General features: G+C 44.5%; 3 protein-coding genes across 6 annotated transcripts in view; 1 reads left to right on the top strand and 2 right to left on the bottom strand.

The window, feature by feature from the left end:
* Positions 1–480: 480 nt before the first annotated feature.
* Positions 481–11,471, bottom strand: LOC111556196 (zinc finger protein 416-like). The gene is made up of 3 exons (XM_019819014.3): positions 11,205–11,471; positions 8,373–8,499; positions 481–4,031 (listed from the first exon to the last, which is right to left on the bottom strand). The coding sequence occupies exons 1-3, from the start codon at positions 11,235–11,237 to the stop codon at positions 3,394–3,396; spliced, it is 798 nt and encodes a 265-aa protein (XP_019674573.3). The 5' UTR covers positions 11,238–11,471; the 3' UTR covers positions 481–3,393.
* Positions 11,472–11,562: 91 nt separating this feature from the next.
* The window catches only part of LOC101097361 (zinc finger and SCAN domain-containing protein 4), a 43,355-nt gene continuing 37,377 nt past the window's right edge, over positions 11,563–17,540 (top strand). For 2 of the 4 annotated variants that reach the window (XM_023245336.2, XM_045047325.1), the window contains exons 1-2: positions 11,608–11,933; positions 12,778–12,888. The gene's annotated coding sequence lies outside the window, so the exon portion shown is untranslated. Of the gene's footprint in view, positions 11,934–12,231; positions 12,560–12,777; positions 12,889–17,540 lie in introns of those variants that run through there. The other 2 variants (XM_045047326.1, XM_045047327.1) reach the window with 2 other exon arrangements.
* Positions 14,929–15,846, bottom strand: FELCATV1R11 (vomeronasal 1 receptor felCatV1R11). The gene has a single exon (NM_001167483.1). The coding sequence runs from the start codon at positions 15,844–15,846 to the stop codon at positions 14,929–14,931; it is 918 nt and encodes a 305-aa protein (NP_001160955.1).

Genomic DNA, 17,540 nt, shown 5'->3' with positions numbered 1-17,540 from the left:
CATGAAACATCAGAGAACTGCAATTAAAACCATAGTGAGTTGCTATTACACTCCTGTTAAAACAGCTAAAATTTAAAAAGACCTGTGGGGCACCTGGGTGGCTCAGTCAGTTAAGCATCTGACTTTGGCTCAGGTCATGATCTCATGGTTCATGGGTTCAAGTCCCCGTGTCGGGCTCTGTGCTGACGGCTCAGAGCCTGAAGCCTGCTGCGGTTTCTCCTTTCTCTGACCCTCCCTGTCTTGAACTGTCTCTCTCTCTCTCGAAAATAAATAAGCATTAAAAAAAATAAATTTAAAAAGACTGACAATACCAAGCATTGGCAAAATGTGGAGGAACGGGAGCTTATGTACTATTGGTGGAACACAGATGGGTATAACCAGCTTAGATCAGTTTGGCAATTTCTTAAATACTGAAACATTCACATTCTCTGACTTACTGGCATAAGAGAAACAAAACACACATTCATATAAAGAATCATATGCCTATATTCACTGAAGCTTTATTTCTAACAGCACTAAACTGGAAACAATCCAACCGCCCATTAACAGATGAATGGATAAAACAAACAGTGGCAAATCCATAAAGTAGAATACTATTCAACAATAAAAAAATAAACATTCATGTAAACAACATTGAGGAGTCTCAAAATAATTATGCACTGTGGAAAATATCAGAAAAGAGTAGACATTTTATGATTCTATTCATGTAAATTCTAGACAATGCAAACTAATATGTTAAAGACAGTACATCACTGGATCCCTGTAGGTCTGGTAAGAACAAGGAGAAATTATAAAAGGTACATCACAGTTGTTCATTGTCATGATTATGGTGGTTTCATGGGTTTATACGTATGACAAGAAATTTCAAATTGTACACCTTAAATATGTATAGATTATTGCATGTCAATTATGCCTCAAAATTTCTAAAAAAGTAGTTCAGGGGTGCCTGGGGGGGGGGCTCAGTCGGTTAAGCGCCTGACTCTTGATCTCAGGTCAGGTCTTGCTATCAGGGTCATGAGTTCAAGCCCTGCTTTGGGCTCCATGCTGAATGTGAAGCCTTCTTAATAAATTGTTCAAAATAAAAAATCTGAATTGCCCACTTTTTGGAAACCAGCAGGTTTAACAACCTAATACTCCAATGGACAATCTCCATTCTTTCATTTCTCTGCCTTTAGAACAATGGACGGCCCTTGAGGGCAACAGCTCAGGAAGACAATGAGAATTCACAAACTCTAGATTATTTGCTCTAACAATGACTTCAGCTACAGAAGACACACAGCTGTGGTGGTCCTGGAATTCCTCACAAGCATAGTCACTGGAACATGCAAGGATGCACTTTTAGAAGAGGCATACACCATCTGGTTTGCTGCAGGCCCCTCCCCTGCCTATTAATCACATCAAGAATATTAGTACCAGTTATGGTTGAAGCCTGGCTCCTGTTGTCTGACAGTGATGCCAGTCTTCAGAATTGTAAACATCAGGACACTGACTCCTTTGTAGAACCTGGTGAAAAGCTTCCCCTCAACAGCACCCTCCAGGAGCAAGAGAATAGATTCACACCATTCCTAAAGGCACCGGAGCTTGGCAAAACAAGGGACCCCTCCTTAGAGTGTCCTATGGTCTCAGCAAGTATGGAGTCCACAAATTAGGACTATGAAGCGCTGCACTGGTTCCTAGGTCTTGTGCAGCAATGCACAGTAGGCTAAAACTGGAATGAGAGCTACTCTCGGTCTTTATGTCGTCCCTGCTGAGGTGCACAAAGCTGGGACCCCCACAAAAGCACATCCACAGAGCACAATTCTGTTTTCCACCCACGCCAAACAGTGAACAACCCCCCCCCACCCAAGATTAAAGGTACATTAAACAACAAGGCCTTTATTACTGCACAAACCAGAGCAATGAGGTAGATAGTTACTGGTTGATGACCTGAAAACTAGAAAAATCAATTACAAGTGTCATGTGAAACCAACAATTTCCATGAAGTAGGTAAGCCTTCCCTGCAAGCTTCCAACAGAGCCCACTCTTGACCCAAACTGAGTCATATTCATACTTAACCAGAAAAGGGAAATCACTGTAAGGGCAAAGACTACTCAAGATTTCCTCCAGGGAATGGGAGAGGCCATAGACATTTGCCTTGCCTTAGGCACACTGGGGTGACCGATGAAGCAGTGTACAAGGTAGTAAAGTGGGATGGCTTCTACTGGAAAAACTGGCAGTGGTGGCATTCGGGTAAGGGCTCTGGGTGGTCTGGACCGGGCAGTGCAGCCCCTGTAAGCCTCACACATGCCTATAAACTGAGGGGATATTTAGCCCCCCTGGATGCTTGGAGGTATGAGGTTCAACTTCAGGCATGTGGCTCCCTCACACAACTATTTAGGGCCATTAGAGTGAACAGGGAGACGGCATGTTTCCTTCAAATCTAAGCCCATTTTCAAATGTGGACTTTCTGGTGTTAAACAACATTGGAGGTTGGAATGAAGGATTTCCCGTATTTCCTACATTCACGGGCCCTCTCCATGCTGTGAAATTTCTGGTGGAGATTGAGGCTAGAGCGTTGGCTAAAGGATTTGCCACATTTGCTGCATTCGTAAGGCCTTTCTCTAGTGTGAACTACCTGGTGTTGAATGAGAACAGATTTTTGCCTGAAGGATTTTCCACATCGGCCACACTCATAAGGCCTTGCTCCTGTGTGAATGTTGCAGTGTTGAGTAAGGCTGGTGCTTCGACTAAAGGATTTCCCACATTCATGACACATATAAGGCCTTTCTCCAGTGTGAATTCTTTGGTGTTTAGTGAAAATAGCTCTTCTGCTAAAGCGTTTGCCACACTGGCCACACTCAAAAGGCCTTGCTCTGCTATGAATTCGCTGGTGTTCAACAAGGCTGTAGCTTTGTGAAAAAGACTTCCCACATTCAGCACATTCATAAGGCCTTTCGCCAGTGTGACTTCGGTTGTGCCGATAAAGTTTGGATTTGGATCCAAAGGCTTTCCCACATTCTCCACACTCGTAAAGCCTTTTACTGGTGTGAATTCTCTGGTGTCTAATGAGAGCAGCTCTTTGGCTAAAGGATTTCCCACACTGGTCACACACATAAGGGCTTGCTGTGGTGTGAATTCTCTAGTGTCGAACAAGGGTGAAGCTTTGTCTGAAGGATTTCCCACATTCACTGCACTCATAAGGCTTTTCTCCAGTGTGTGTTCTCTGGTGCCTCACAAGATTGGATTTGCACGCAAAGGCTTTCCTGCATTCCTCACACTCAAAAGGCCTTTCTCCACTGTGGATTCTGCAGTGTTCAATAAGGTTGGAACACTGACTAAAGGATTTCCCACATCCACCACACTTATACGGCTTTTCTCCAGTGTGAACTCTCTGGTGTATAATGAGGGTGGCCCTTAGCCTAAAAGATTTTCCACATTCACTGCACTCATAAGGCCTTTCTCCAGTGAGGATCTCTGGAGCTGAACAAGTGAGTACCTGCAGTGAAAAGCCTTCCCATATTTGCTAGACTCATAAACCCTTTTTCTAGTAGAGACTCTTGGGTGGTGAACAAGGCTGTGTTTGTGGCTGGAGGCTTTCCCACATTCACATGATTTGTAATGACTTTCTCCACAAGGAAAGGCCTCCCCACACTTGGTGATTTTGTTTGGCTTCTTAGTGTTGAGAATGACCTGGTGCTGGAGAAAGCCCAATGTGTCCGGGAACTCCTTTCCAACTTTCCTCCAGGTGAAGGGATTCCCTGAGACATGGAATATGCAGCTCTTTATAAATGAAGCCCTGCCCACATCCCTCTTCTCTGCACTGTGATGCTCCCGAAGCTGGTACAGGTCTGCACATGCTCCATCTACATACACTTTCTGCCCAGGTAGATGGGCCAAGTGCAAAATGTCTTTCAGGATTGGGACACATTTCTCACAGGGGTGAGTCTTCTGGATGGAGGCACCTGCCTTTGGAATCCTGACCTGTGACAAAACTTCTATGGAAACACTCTGTTCAAAAGGTGTCCCTTCATCCTCCATTCCATGCCAACAAACTGAAAAAGGAGAAATACTGATGAGTCATGCTGACGATGGTGGGAAAGTATTAATCATGTTTGTTTTTTTTAAACTTTATGTACAACATGACGTTTTCTCATTTTACAAAACATTGATGGTAGAAAAGGTAGTGGACCTGAACAACACTACAGACCAAATGGAGCTAACAGACATATGCAGAACATTCCAATGAACGGCAGAATACACATTCTACTCAAGAGTGCAGGGAACATTCTCTAGGATAGATTATATGATAGGTTAAAAAAAGTCTTAACAAATCTAAGAAAACTGAAATCATATCAAGTATCTTTCCTGACCAAAATGCAACAAAAAGTAGAAATTAGTAACAGGAGGATAACTGGGAAATTCACAAATATGTGGAAATTAAAGAACATACTCTTGCACAACCAGTGATTCAAAGATTAAATCAAAAGGGAAATCAAAAAATATCTTTGGGCTCCTGGGTGGCTCAGTCGGTGGGCATTCGGCTTTGGCTCAGGTCATGATCTCGCAGTTTGTGAGTTCGAGCCCTGTGTCAGGCTCTGTGCTAACAGCTCAGAACCTGGGGCCTGCTTTGGATTCTGTGTCTCCCTCTCTCTCTGCCCCTCCCCTGCTTGTGCTCTGTCTCTTTCTCTCTCTCAGAAATAAACATTAAACACTTTTTTTAAATAAAAAAAAAAATATCTTGAGACAAATGAAAATACAAACAATATACCAAAATTTATGGGATCCAGCAAAAAAAGTTCCAGAGGGAAGGCTATAGCAGATACATATCTATATTAAGAAAAAATGAAAGATCTTAAGTAAACATTCTACCTTTACATCTCAAAGAACTAGAAAAGAACTAAGCCTGATGTTAGCAGAAGGATGGAAATTAAAAAGGTCAAAGTGGAAATAAATAAAATAGAGATTAGAAGGACAATAGGAAAGATCAAAGCTAAGAATTTTTTTCCCAAAAGATAAAATTGACAAACTTTTAGTTAGACTAAGGAAAAAAAAGAGAAGACTCAAACAAAACTAGAAATGAAAGAGAGGACATTACAATTGATACCACAGAAATACAAGGATCATAAAGAGATGACTATTAACCACTATACATCAACAAATTGGATAACCTAGAAGAAATGGATAAATTCCTAAAAACATACAACTACTAAGACTTAATCATGAAAAAATAGGAAATCTAGACAGACTGATAATGAACAAAGACATTGAGTCCGTAATCAAAAACTTCCCCCTTAAAAAACAAAACAAAACAAAACCAAAACCTTCACCCAAAAGAGAAGTGCAGGATTTGATGGGTTCACTGATGAATTCTATGAAACATTTAATGTCATTCCTCATCAAACTCTTCCAAAAAACTGAAGGGAGGGAATACAACCAAATTCATTTTACAAGGCCAGCATTACCCTCAGACCAAAGCCAGATAAGGATACTACAACATAAGAAAATTACAGACCAATATCCCTGATGTACCTAGATGCAAAAATCCTCAACAAAACATTAATAAACCAAATTCAACAGCACATTAAAAGGATCATACACCACATCCAAGTGAGATTTACCTCTGGGGTGCAAAGATGGTTCAACAAACACAAATCCATAAATGTGATATACTACATTAACAAAATAAAGGATAAAAATCATATCATCATCTCAAAAGATAGAAAAACATGTAACAAAATTCAGCATCCTTTCATAAACAAAAAACTCTCAACAAGTCAGGTATGGAAGGAATGAATGTACCTCAACATGATAAAGATCACATATGACAGGCCCACAGCAAACATCATACTCAATGGTGAAAAGCTGAAAGATTTTTGGTGAAGATCGGGAACAAGATAAGGATGACCACTCTCACCACTTCTATTCAACATGCTACTGGAAGTCCTAGCCAGAGTGATTGGGCAAGAAAAATCAAAACTTGTTAAAATAAATTAATTCAGTAAATTACGTTGCAGGATACAAAATCAACACACAAAAATCACTTGCATTTTATACACTAACAAGGAACTGTGCAAAAAAGAAATTAAACAATCCCTTTTACAAGAGCCTCAAAAATAATAAAATACTTAGGAAGAGATTTAATCAAGGAGGTGAAAGATCTATACACTGAGAACTATAAAACACTAATGAAAGAAATTAAAGATACAAATAAATGGAAAAATATCCCTTGTTCATAAATTAAAAGAATTCACATTCTCAAAATGTCCATGCAACCCAAGGCAATCTACAGATTCAATGCAATCCTTTTCAAAATACCAAGGGCATTTTTCACAGAAGTAGAAAAACAAGCAAAATTAGGGTGGAACCACAAAAGACCCTGAATAGCCAAGGCACTCCTGAGCATGAAGAACAAAGCTGAAAGCATCACACTTCCTGATTTCAAATTATATTACAAAGCTATAGTAATCAAAACAGTATGGTACTGGCATAAAAACAGACACATAAGCCAACAGAACAGAATAGAGAGCACAGAAATAAACCCCTAAATATATGACCAACTAATCTTGACAAGGGGGCCTTGGGGAAAGAGGAAATGGAGGAGTGTTGGTACAAAATTTCAATTATTAACATGAGTAAGTTCTGGAGACCTACTATACAGCAGTTTATAGCTAACAGTACCGTAATGTGCAATAGTTCTCCCTTATCTTTGAGGGATACACATTCCAAGATCCCTAGTTGAGATGTGAAGCTGCGGATAGTACTGAACTCTGTCTACATTACACTTTTTCGTATACATGCACACCTATGATAAAGTTTCATGTATAAGTTAGGCCGAGTAAGAAATTAACAATAGCTAATAAGAAAGTAGAACAATTACAATAATATACTATAATAATAAGAAAGTAGAACAACTATAATAATATACTATAATAAAAGTTATGTTAATGTGGTCTCTCTCAAAATTTCTTACTCTACCATACCTTCTTGTTGTAAAGATGTGAGATGATAAAATGCCTATGTGATAGGATAGATGAATGACACAAGCACTGTGACTTAGCGTGAGGCTACTACTGACCTGAAGATACATCAGAAGGAGGATCATCTACTTCCAGACTGCAGTGGACTGTGGGTAACTAAAACCATGGAAAGAGAAACCATGGGTAAGGGGGGACTACTGTATATTTAAAATTTGCTAACACACTCACACACACATTCACACACAAATGATCAAGATAATAATAAAGGGTTGGGAGGAAATTTAGGGAGGGATGGATACGTTTATGGCTTTGCTGATGGTAATATATTTACGGGTATATACTTATCCCCAAACCCATCAAATTGTATCCATAAAATATATACAGTTTTTTGGCATGTCAATAATTCCTCAGTAAAGTGGTTTAAACATCATTTACTAAAAGGCACCAAAGCCAAAACCTCATCAACCTAATCATTACTGGGGCTCAAATTGTTATCTGGGGAATCCCACTACTTTTACACACTGTACTCCTATACTCAGGAAAGTAACCAGATATAAAACAGAAACAGATATGCCTCATTTGAACACTAGCCTTTCCTAAATTTCCCAGTGTCTTAAGACCCAGAAATATCCCATATTGGGCACAGATGCTCTAACATGATGAATACACTTAAATTAATGTAAGTCTCTGACAGAGATGGGCTTAATAAAATGAGATCCCATAGCCACCCACCTCCAACCCAGGTAAAATGTTAATATGGCCCAATGTAAGTTAAAACAGGGCCTCCAGGGATTAAAACTTGTTATATAAAATCTAATAAATAAGTATCCTCACTACTCCTCTGTCCTACAACTCGATTGTACCTGTTCTTAAATCTAGAAAAATTAAAGGGTACCTCATGGTGGGCTACTGTAACCTAAATGTTGTTCTATCCACCAGGACCCCATATCCAACATCAATATCATTTGCCCTTTGTGTTTCACATTTTATAGGCATTGACAAAGGAATGATTACTAACTAAAGTCCACAGTTTACATTAGGGTTTATCCTTTGTGTTTTACATTTTACCAACATGAGTATTATTAAAACCACTGACTCTATCCGTAATTAAGCACTTGGAACACAAGGTGCCATGGACACAGTCATCTTGCCAGGGAGAGCGCAAACAAGGTTCCGGTGCGTTAGGCTGACAGCAAGACTCCTGAATCCTAGACCCTTCCCTGAATGCCTGGAGCAATGGGACTTAGGTCTTCTCAGGGCAGTGCACACAACTATGGTCCGCCACATGACACGTGTGCCAAGAAAATGGCGAAGCGAGCAGGACCCATGGTTTGGCTGCAGAAAGGGCAGAGCTGCCCGGGAGGTAAAAGACAATGGACAAAAACCAGGATACTGGGGTGCGTGTGAAGGCCTTACCCAGCGAAGCTATAAGTGCCAAGTTCTCCAGCATCGCATCGTGGTACAGGCGTCTCTGAGCCTCATCAAGGAGCCCCCACTCCTCCTGGGTGAAGTCAATGGCCACGTCCTCAAAAGTCACACAGCCCTGCCGTGATGGGGACAGATCATTCCTTGATCAGCTTTTTTACGACTCTGAGTTTCTTCACCCCGACATTCATTCCATGCTCCCTCTCCTTCCAGCGGTCCCCACTATGGAAGACATATCAGGTCCTGGAGCCAGAGAGACCTGCTCTCTTCTCACAGTATCGTGATCATTGTCACTGCCCACAGCAACAACCGGCATGTGGGCAGGGAGGTGCCATCTAAATATTGAGCCTGGCATTAGGACATACGTCCTCTTGTCTGGGGTCTCCCAGATTGTGCCTCCGAGACACAACCAAACACGGGCTCACTCTCCACCCTTACGTCCTCAAAGTCACGGCCCTAGGTCCTTCAGTTCATGCTCTCTCTCCATGAAACTACTTCCACCACACCTCTCTCATAGTCTTGCTCTGGAAACCACTTCTCCCCTCCTACCCAGAAGCATCACCCTGGTAATGGCAGGCATTACCTGCTTATGACATCCAGGTGGTGTCTGGCAAATTCCAAAAGGACCCAGTGCTACCCCAGACTTCCACTGATCCCTGCTACCGGAGGGGACAAAACCCACTTGCAGGCCTCTCCACCCGGTTCTGCTCCTTGCTTCAACCCCAGCCACCAAGAACCACCTGCAGACCTCAGGTCCCCAGGGCTCCCTTCCACTCGTGGTGCACGTGATGTCCCCTCACCAGTCACTGCCTTCCTATCCATCAAACCAGCAGTCAAAGCCCAGCCCTGGAGGTCTCTTACCCCAGCCCCAGCGAGGCTCCTAGATGATACTTCTGCCCCAGTGCTAATTTGCCAGCCTGACTGAAACAGCTAGGATACACCAAGAGACACAATAAATTCCTGGTAAGTCCGCAGTATGAATAAACACTAGTGTGGGCCTCAGTGTCATCTTGTCTCAGTTACTCTTGTGCGCCCGCATTCCCCTTATGTCCACGCTTCCTGTGGAAGCCCTGGCCACCTGACAGGTTGTCCCCTCCCACAACCTTCCCACAGCCATTTCTCCCCCTCAGCTGTGTTTATGAGGCCCAGCACCCCACCCAGATGCCCAGGCATGACACTCAGTCACAGCTCCCAGCTTCCCCTTGCTGGGCAGCCAATACCTTTATCATGATGACAAGGATCCCCCTCCTAATTGGGACCCAAGCTACCCCCGGTGCAGACACCACCACCTTCTGGATGTCTCCCTATTGAACCCCTTCTCAGAGTTCCAGACCTTTGTGGCCATCTACTAATTGTTCTCCACACATGTTTCTCTGAAACATCTCCGAGTCTTAAGATAGCCAAAAACAAAACTCATCTCCCCAGTGAGAATTAATCTTTCTACCAACCTTAATATCTTGGTTAAGGGAGTTTCCACCCTTCCAGCTGCTGAACCCTACAACTGTTTACCTTTTTCTCTCTCTTTCTCAAAATCTGAAATTCTGGCCAGGCCTAATTTAAAAACTGATCCAGAATCCAACCAGCTCTCCCACTTCAACAGCCAGCACCCTGGTACAACCACCAGCACTCACCTCAAGGACTGCAAGTTGCCTGTTTTTCCCATCATCCCTGGCCCCCCAAGAGTATCTGCTCTCGCTCTTCCAGGCTGCAGCCTCAGGGGTCCTGATGAGACCGAGGTCAGATCACCTTCCTCTGCTCCAAACCTATTTTCCCCATCACCTCCAGAAGAGACACCCAACTTTTCATGGAGCCATTCCAGGCCCGACCCCTTCCCATCTGCTCTCTGTTCTCTCTTCTCTCTCATGAGAAGAAGAGGAACTGCAGTTCCTTGAACAAACACACCTTCACCTCCTAGCATGAACATATTCCAATACCTCTGTCTGGAACAATCTTTTACCTCACTGTATTGGTTGCCAGCAATAGGGACCTCTCCATATAACTTCCAGCCTGGATTTATGACCCTGGGTCTCCAGGCCCAAAAAGAGTGGAAGAGTGGCGGGCAAAGAGACTCAGGACACAATTCCAGAGACCAAGATGGGGGCTCAGGACCATTGAGGGCCTGGGATATCCTTCGCTCACCTTCCTACAGTCCATAAGTGCTTCTCTGGTCTTGGTAATCTGTGCAAGGAGGAGGGTCACCCGAGGGATGTAACCATGGCAGGGCTCCATGGGCTCCCCTGCACCCCTGCCCGGCCCTGGAGCCAGGTGACCTGGGATGACTGCATTCTCTCTGAGCCTCAGTCCCCAGTGCTGACTCTTACAACTGCGTGACCTTGGCCAAGGACTCAAACTCCCTGTGCCTCGGAATTATCATCTTCTTTCCGGTCTGTTCTAACTCTGAGTAACTTTTTGAAAACTTTGAGAAGCCTAATTCAGATCTTGTGCCTCTTCTATTCACAACCTTCCATGGCTCCCGGCATCCTGAGAATTAAGTTGAAACTCTTCATCTTGGCACTACAGGAGCATTTGCTCCTGGATCAATTGCCCCTGCAAACCGGTCTGCCTATAACACTCTCACATCTCATCAACGGTGGCTTTCAGAAACGGGGACGCAGAAAAGAAAAGAAAAGAAAAGAAAAGAAAAGAAAAGAAAAGAAAAGAAAAGAAAAGAAAAGAAAAGGAAATGGGGACGTCACACATTATCTCCCCACTGACCCGGACCCCTGGGCCTGGGCCATAGGGACGCGAGCAGGCACCTCGTGTTCGGGCCTTTAGCGCCTGGGTGGAGGAAGGGCGGGGAGGACCTGGAGGCCGCGCGTTTACCTGAGTCGGGTCCCGGGGCGCGGCCGCCGCCATCCGACTCTGTAGGTACAGAGGGGTCCTAAGAGGTCGGCGACAGAGACGGGACTCGTGCACAGTTGTCAACCACCGCCTCCGACCCTCAGACCAGCTGCTGTGCAGTAGGGACAACCCCACCCCTACAGCCTTCTGGCTCTCACCACCACGGACCCGACTGCACGCTCCTAAAGGTCCCAGATCCCGGCTGCGCGCGAAAGCAAAGCGACTGCAGCCTCAGGAGTGCCGGAAGTCCCGCCCCGAAGCTCTGCTCCACACGCGGAAACTCCTCTATTTCTGTGCGTTCATTGGCTGCACGCTCTGGGCACGCGGCACTGGCAATTATGGGTAATGTAGTCCCCACGGTGGCGCTCGGCACGAGGTTCGCGGAGCCCGAGGCCACGTTTGCTCGCAGAGTACAGACACCGTCTAGGAAGGTGTGAGGAGAGGCCCCGGGACGATCCCCTCGCGGAAGCTCGACCTGCACCCGGGCGCCCCTCGGCTGAGCGGGGTGGTCGTGGGCGACGTGGGAGGTCTCCCCCGGGGAAGCGCCCAGTGCTGGACGTGCCTACCCCCTCCCCAGTCCCGGAGCCGCTCCCCACGCGCCCCGGCCCCGCGTCTCAGAACGAGTTAAAGACCCGGATCAGGCCCGGCGGCACTGTGTGCGCTTCCCGCGGGTCGCCCACAAAGGTCGGGATTTGGCCTCGGCGGGCACAGGTGCGCACTCTTCCCCCCGAGCCGCGCGGACGCGTCGCTGGCGGCTCAGGTCTGCGGCCCGAGGCGGGGGTGTTTTGCCCCCGGGATCCGCGGCGGAAATCCGGCGCCTAGAGCCTGAGGGCCCCGGGGGAGCCCTGTCGGGAGGAGCCCGACCCCCAGGAACGTCCGCGCGCGCCCGCAACTCCCCGCTGTCCTTTGGGGGGGCCCTCGGCGGCAGCTCGCGGCCCTCACCGCTCCCGGGACCCGGGCGGGCGCCCCCTGGAAGCCCCTTGGGTGGAAAGGGGGAACTCGGACTCGGGGGCCTCTGAGGAGGTGCCCACGCCCTCTAGGTGTGTCCCCGGACCCCCGCGCTGCCCGGCCCTCCACCCGAGCTTCCATGGGGCCCACCGGCACCTTGGGGTCTGAAGTTCCATCTCCGCGGTGCCCAGCCCACGCTGTCCCCGGTCAGATGCGACCTCAGATCACACCTGGCCCGCTGACCTGATGAGCATGTCTGTCTGCGGAGGGAAAGAATTAATCAGGTTCCCTCAGGGAAACAGGTGCACTGAGAGCCCCCAAGCGGAACCTACCCTCAGCGTGGGCTCCTGCTGCATCCAAGACCCACCTGCCCCTGAGCCTAAGTCCATGTAAGCAAGGCCCCACCCGGGACAAGTCCCCGCCCCCCGTGCGGCTTCCCGCAGGGGTGTCTGGAAAGCTACCCAAAGCAATGGTGAATGCTTTTTAAACAGAAACTTGAAAAATACTTGATAAGTCAAAGGGTGAGAACCGCTTGTGCGGTAGTAGAATGGGGTGGCAACCTGAGTGTAAACAGCAGGGGGGTCATTGTTGCCTTTGTTCCCTGCAGGGTTCTAATAGCACCCTCACTGTGTGGCCTGTGCCATCTGCAGCGGTTCCCAGCCCCAGCAGTAGTAGTTCTTTGCCCAGCCTTGTGAAGTCTCATCCAGCACCTGCACAGGTTAGTTTTTGGTTTTTTTTTCCAGACACCTTGACAACCCCACGCAGATTACTGAGGTTTCTTCAGTGCCCATACCCTGTTCTCTGTTGGGCTTACCTAGGGATTCCAGACTCCTCCTCACCCTGAGCTCTGAGTACATGGAAATCCACAGAGTACAGCATGAAACTTCTAACCTATTTAAGGGCTGGAAGAAATCTTACTTGAAGTAGGAGCCGCTTCTAGAAGTCTTACTTGAGTTAGGAAGGTTATCTTTTGAGTTGAATAAAGGAGGAAGAAAATCCCAAAGTAACGGGCTCAAGCCATATATTACCTTTATTTCTAACAGGATGTGTCTGTTTCCTGTTGGATATATATTTTGCTATGTGTAGTTTACTCACACTGGAAGAAAGATGGATTTCCTTGACTTCATTTGGGGAATGGAAAAGAGAGTGGAGGAGGGAATTTAATGTGTGGGCTGCAAGGTTGATTGGGATGGGCAGTGAGGAAGATGATTCTGGAGCATCAGGAAATGGAATAGAGCATTAAGGAGGTGATAGAAGCAAGAAAGTTTTCCTTCTAGGTGTTAGTCCCTATTTGTATACTGATGGAAGGTCAGTAGATAGGGGAAAATAGGTGAGGAAAGGGATCATGGAAAACAGCAGGTGTGAATTACTTAAAATGTTAACAGAATGGTTCATTAGGGAAATTTTATCCAAAACCATGATGAGATATCACTCCACATCTACCAGGATGGCCGTGGGGCAGAAATCGTATTGACAAAGCCTTAGAAAAATTGGAGAAATTGGAGCCCTCATCTGTTGCTGATGGGAATGTAAAATAGTGCAGTGTGAGATTGAACAATGTGAAAACCAGTTTAGCTGCTCCTCAAAAACTTGAATGTGGAAATACCATTGGGCCTAGCATTTAACACTCCTAGTATCCAACCCAAAGAATGGAAAGCAGGACTCAAACAAACACTTGTACACCAATGGTCATAGCAGCACTCTTCATGATATCCAAAAGGTGGAAACAATCCAAGTATCTGTTAACACAGGAAAGGATTTTAAAAATGTGGTATTTTATACAATGGAATATTATTCAGCCACAAAAAGGAATGAAGTTCTGATACATACAACAAGATGGGTGAAACTTGAAAACATTATGCTAAGTGATTAAAGCCAGACCCAAAAAGATAAATATTATGATTCCATTCATAGGAAATACCCAGAATAGTCAAGCTCATAGAGACTGAACATAGGTTAGAGGTTAGCAGGGCCTAGGTAGAGAGGGAAATGGGAAATTTTGGTCAGTGGGTACATATTTTCTGTTTGGTTTGATTTTTTTTTTTTAAGTTTCACATGTCCAGCTATAAAATAAATAAGCCACAGGGACAAAGATACAGCATAGGGAACAGAGTCAATAATATTGTAATAACCCTGCATGGTGATAGATGGTGGCTGCACTTACGGTGAGCGTTGTGTAATGTATAGAGTTGTCAAATCACTATGTTGTGTACTTGAAGTTAACACAACTTTATATGTTGTATTATTTTCGTATATAAATTGTATTTTCACACATATATGTGAACTAGAAACAGATAGTGGTAATGGTAGTAGACACAGAACACTGCAGATTTACTTAATGCCACTGAATCGTATACTTGAAAATAATTAAAATGGAAAACTTTATATTACATATAATTTACTGCTATATATACACCAAAACACCTGCAAAGTGAGAGATTTTGTCTAAATCCTCAAACTCACAATTTTTCCTCTGTTCTACTATTTCAAAATTTCATGGATTTTTCTATGGATGAAGCTAAAACAATTTGAGTAATGTTTGTGTAAACAACTTACATAATATTCACGTGCTCCTATTATAGGGTTCATGAGTTCTAGGACCTAATTGTTTCAGTTACACAGCATAATACTTTCTTATCAAAAATCTGAAAATTATTGATCCCTAAGTATTAGCAGATGATGGAAAGAATGATTGAATTTCCCGTAGAGAACAGAGTCTTATGGTCTCAGCCAAATTAGCAAAAGCTGTTTACCTTGCCTAGCCGATAAAACAGAACCGGTTTTGCAGTTTACCAGTGACACGAGTATCACTGAAAATGAGCACAAAGGGACTGAATGCTGAGAAACATAAAGACAAAAATATAGAGGCATCCACCAGCCACTGGCCTGGAATAACAAATAGAATCATCCAAACAGACAAAAGAGAAGACAGTGAGTAAAAAGAGAGAAAGCAGCTCACAAGGATCAAAATGGTGTACGTAGCTCTGGCCTCGGGAGAAGGTCTAGGAGAATGGCTGTTGCTGTGAATATATTGGACCTGTTGCCTGTGCCTGTGTAGGAAAATAACCATGGAGCCACTAGCCCAGACCATGATGGCCAAACATGCGAGGTCAATTGTAGAAAATAGGGCTGTCACTATAAACTTTAAAAATCTGTCTGGATTTAATGGGGAGCAGTATCCATAATTTATCTTCACACTAAGGTTTTTACTGTGTGTTGGACCAGCCATTTTAATAGGAACAAAGATGCTTACCAAGAGATGCAGGATCCAGCAAAGGCAACAGCACAAGTAAATGCACTTTGAGGATCTCCTTCTGAGCTGTATCGAACTAGAGACATTGAGGCGAAGCCTAACGGCTTGGAAGCCACTGAGGAGGGAGGTGGTGCTGAGGCAGACCCCCCTGGCTACTCTGTGGAAGTAGAAGAAAAACTTACATCCAGCCTCATTCAGGAAATATGTTGCTCCAAAAGCTGCCATTATATGAGGGATCCCTCTGGAGAAAAGCACCAAGGAGTTGGCTAAGACCAGTTGATTGAGAATCACGTCTGTGGGTCTCACCTTGTGTCCAGTGAGCAGAGTGAAGTTATAAAGACAAAGAAGGGAGAAGTTTCCAAGGATTCCCACTCCCAGCTGAGTGACTAAGGTAATCCCGATTTGCCACTTGACAGAAGCCATCACGTCATCTATGGAACATTGGTTTTAGTTGCAGCCAGAGGAATGAAGTTTGACAAACAAAAAGAAATATTTACCACCAAACCCAGTAGCCTCCAGCGCTAAGTTTAGCACATTCTTTCTAAATTTAAATAAACACTATAGGGGCGCCTGGGTGGCTCAGTCGGTGAAGCATCCAACTTCAGCTCAGGTCATGATCTCACGGTTCATGAGTTCAAGCCCAGCGTCTGGCTCTGTGATGACAGCTCGGAACCGGGGTCCTGCTTCAGATTCTGTGTCTCCCTCTCTGGCCCTCTCCTGCTGGCGCTTTGCCTCTCTTTCTCTCTCAAAAATGAACAAACATTAAAATTTTTTTTAAAAGAAAAAAATAAACATTATATATGTATGCTTATGGGTACAGAGTCTATTCCTGAAGGTTCCACTTGGAAACAAATGTCTGTTCACTGGAACATGGTGAGTGATTTATGGCCCATCTGAACAACAGAGTTTTCCACACCTGTGAATTGAGTGAGGAGGATCTCTAGACTCTGATCTGCAGTTACGAACTGTGTGTATTCTGAAGTGAGAAGCAAGGTACAAAACTGTGTGTAACATGCTAAGGTTTCCCCAAGTGTGTGGAGGAGTGACAATATGGACACAGAACATATATAGGATGGGGCTAATTTTAAAGCTAGACTTGTAAGGAAGAAATGTTGTCATAGTGCCTTATATGTACAAATGTACATATTTCACATAATTATTAAATAATGTTAAATTAATTGTTCTAAAAGCACTAAATTCAAATGTTACAAAATTTGATTGGCTATCCACGTGGCTGTCCCTGTATGTAAAGGAAATATGAATAGGGAAATACATTTCAAGTGAATTGAAAATTAGAATTTTTTTTTTCAACGTTTATTTTTATTTTTGGGACAGAGAGAGACAGAGCATGAACGGGGGAAGGGCAGAGAGAGAGGGAGACACAGAATCAGAAACAGGCTCCAGGCTCTGAGCCATCAGCCCAGAGCCCAACGCGGGGCTCGAATTCACAGACCGCGAGATCGTGACCTGGCTGAAGTTGGACGCTTAACCGACTGCGCCACCCACGCGCCCCGAAAATTAGAATTTTGAGTGTATATCCTGAATGGGGATAAATGGAGGCAAAACTATCTGCCCAAATCTTAACTTTTGTCTACATATTTTACTATAATGTATTTGTATGGTATTTTGGGAACAAACATATTCGTATAAATGGGAAATAAATCTTTCCCTGTAAGACAAAACAAATGCACATATGAAACCAAAGACTCTGAGTAAAAGTCTAAAGCCTACATTTGACAGAAATAATACCAACTCCTATAGTATTGGTTTTAACTTGCATGTATTTCATTTTTCTTTTCATTGAAAAAAATCTAGAAATTATAGACAACTTCACGACAGTGCCTAATTCTAGTGCCCAGTTTATGGACACCTAATACAGTTTTTCCGTATAAGAAGCAGTGTGGTTTAGGAAAAAAGAAAAAAACTGACATATTCCAGATCTAGGGCAGGAACCTCCAAAGATCATCCCAAAACTGCTTGCTTGGCAAGGGAATAGAGGAAACCATCAGTGCTGAGGGTTACTTTGGGAGGTGGCAAGGTCTGTCCTGAAGAAGCTGTCACTGCCCCACTTTGGTGCAATGGTAACTTGAAAGGATTGACATAGATAAACCAAAGGC

The sequence above is a fragment of the Felis catus genome, chromosome E2 (genome assembly GCF_018350175.1).
Source record: "Felis catus isolate Fca126 chromosome E2, F.catus_Fca126_mat1.0, whole genome shotgun sequence".
Classification (NCBI taxonomy): domain Eukaryota; kingdom Metazoa; phylum Chordata; class Mammalia; order Carnivora; family Felidae; genus Felis; species Felis catus.
Note: the sequence above shows the minus strand (reverse complement) of the source record. Positions and strands in the feature narration are given on the sequence as shown.

Coding starts and splice junctions, on each gene's coding strand:
- LOC111556196 (XM_019819014.3), bottom strand. CDS start 11,237: ATGGCGGCGGCCGCGCCCCGGGACCCGACTCAG. Junction 8,500..11,204: donor CGCCCCGGGACCCGACTCAG/GTAAACGCGCGG, acceptor CCATCACGGCAG/GGCTGTGTGACTTTTGAGGA. Junction 4,032..8,372: donor GGCACTTATAGCTTCGCTGG/GTAAGGCCTTCA, acceptor CTCCTTTTTCAG/TTTGTTGGCATGGAATGGAG.
- FELCATV1R11 (NM_001167483.1), bottom strand. CDS start 15,846: ATGGCTTCTGTCAAGTGGCAAATCGGGATTACCTTAGTCACTCAGCTG.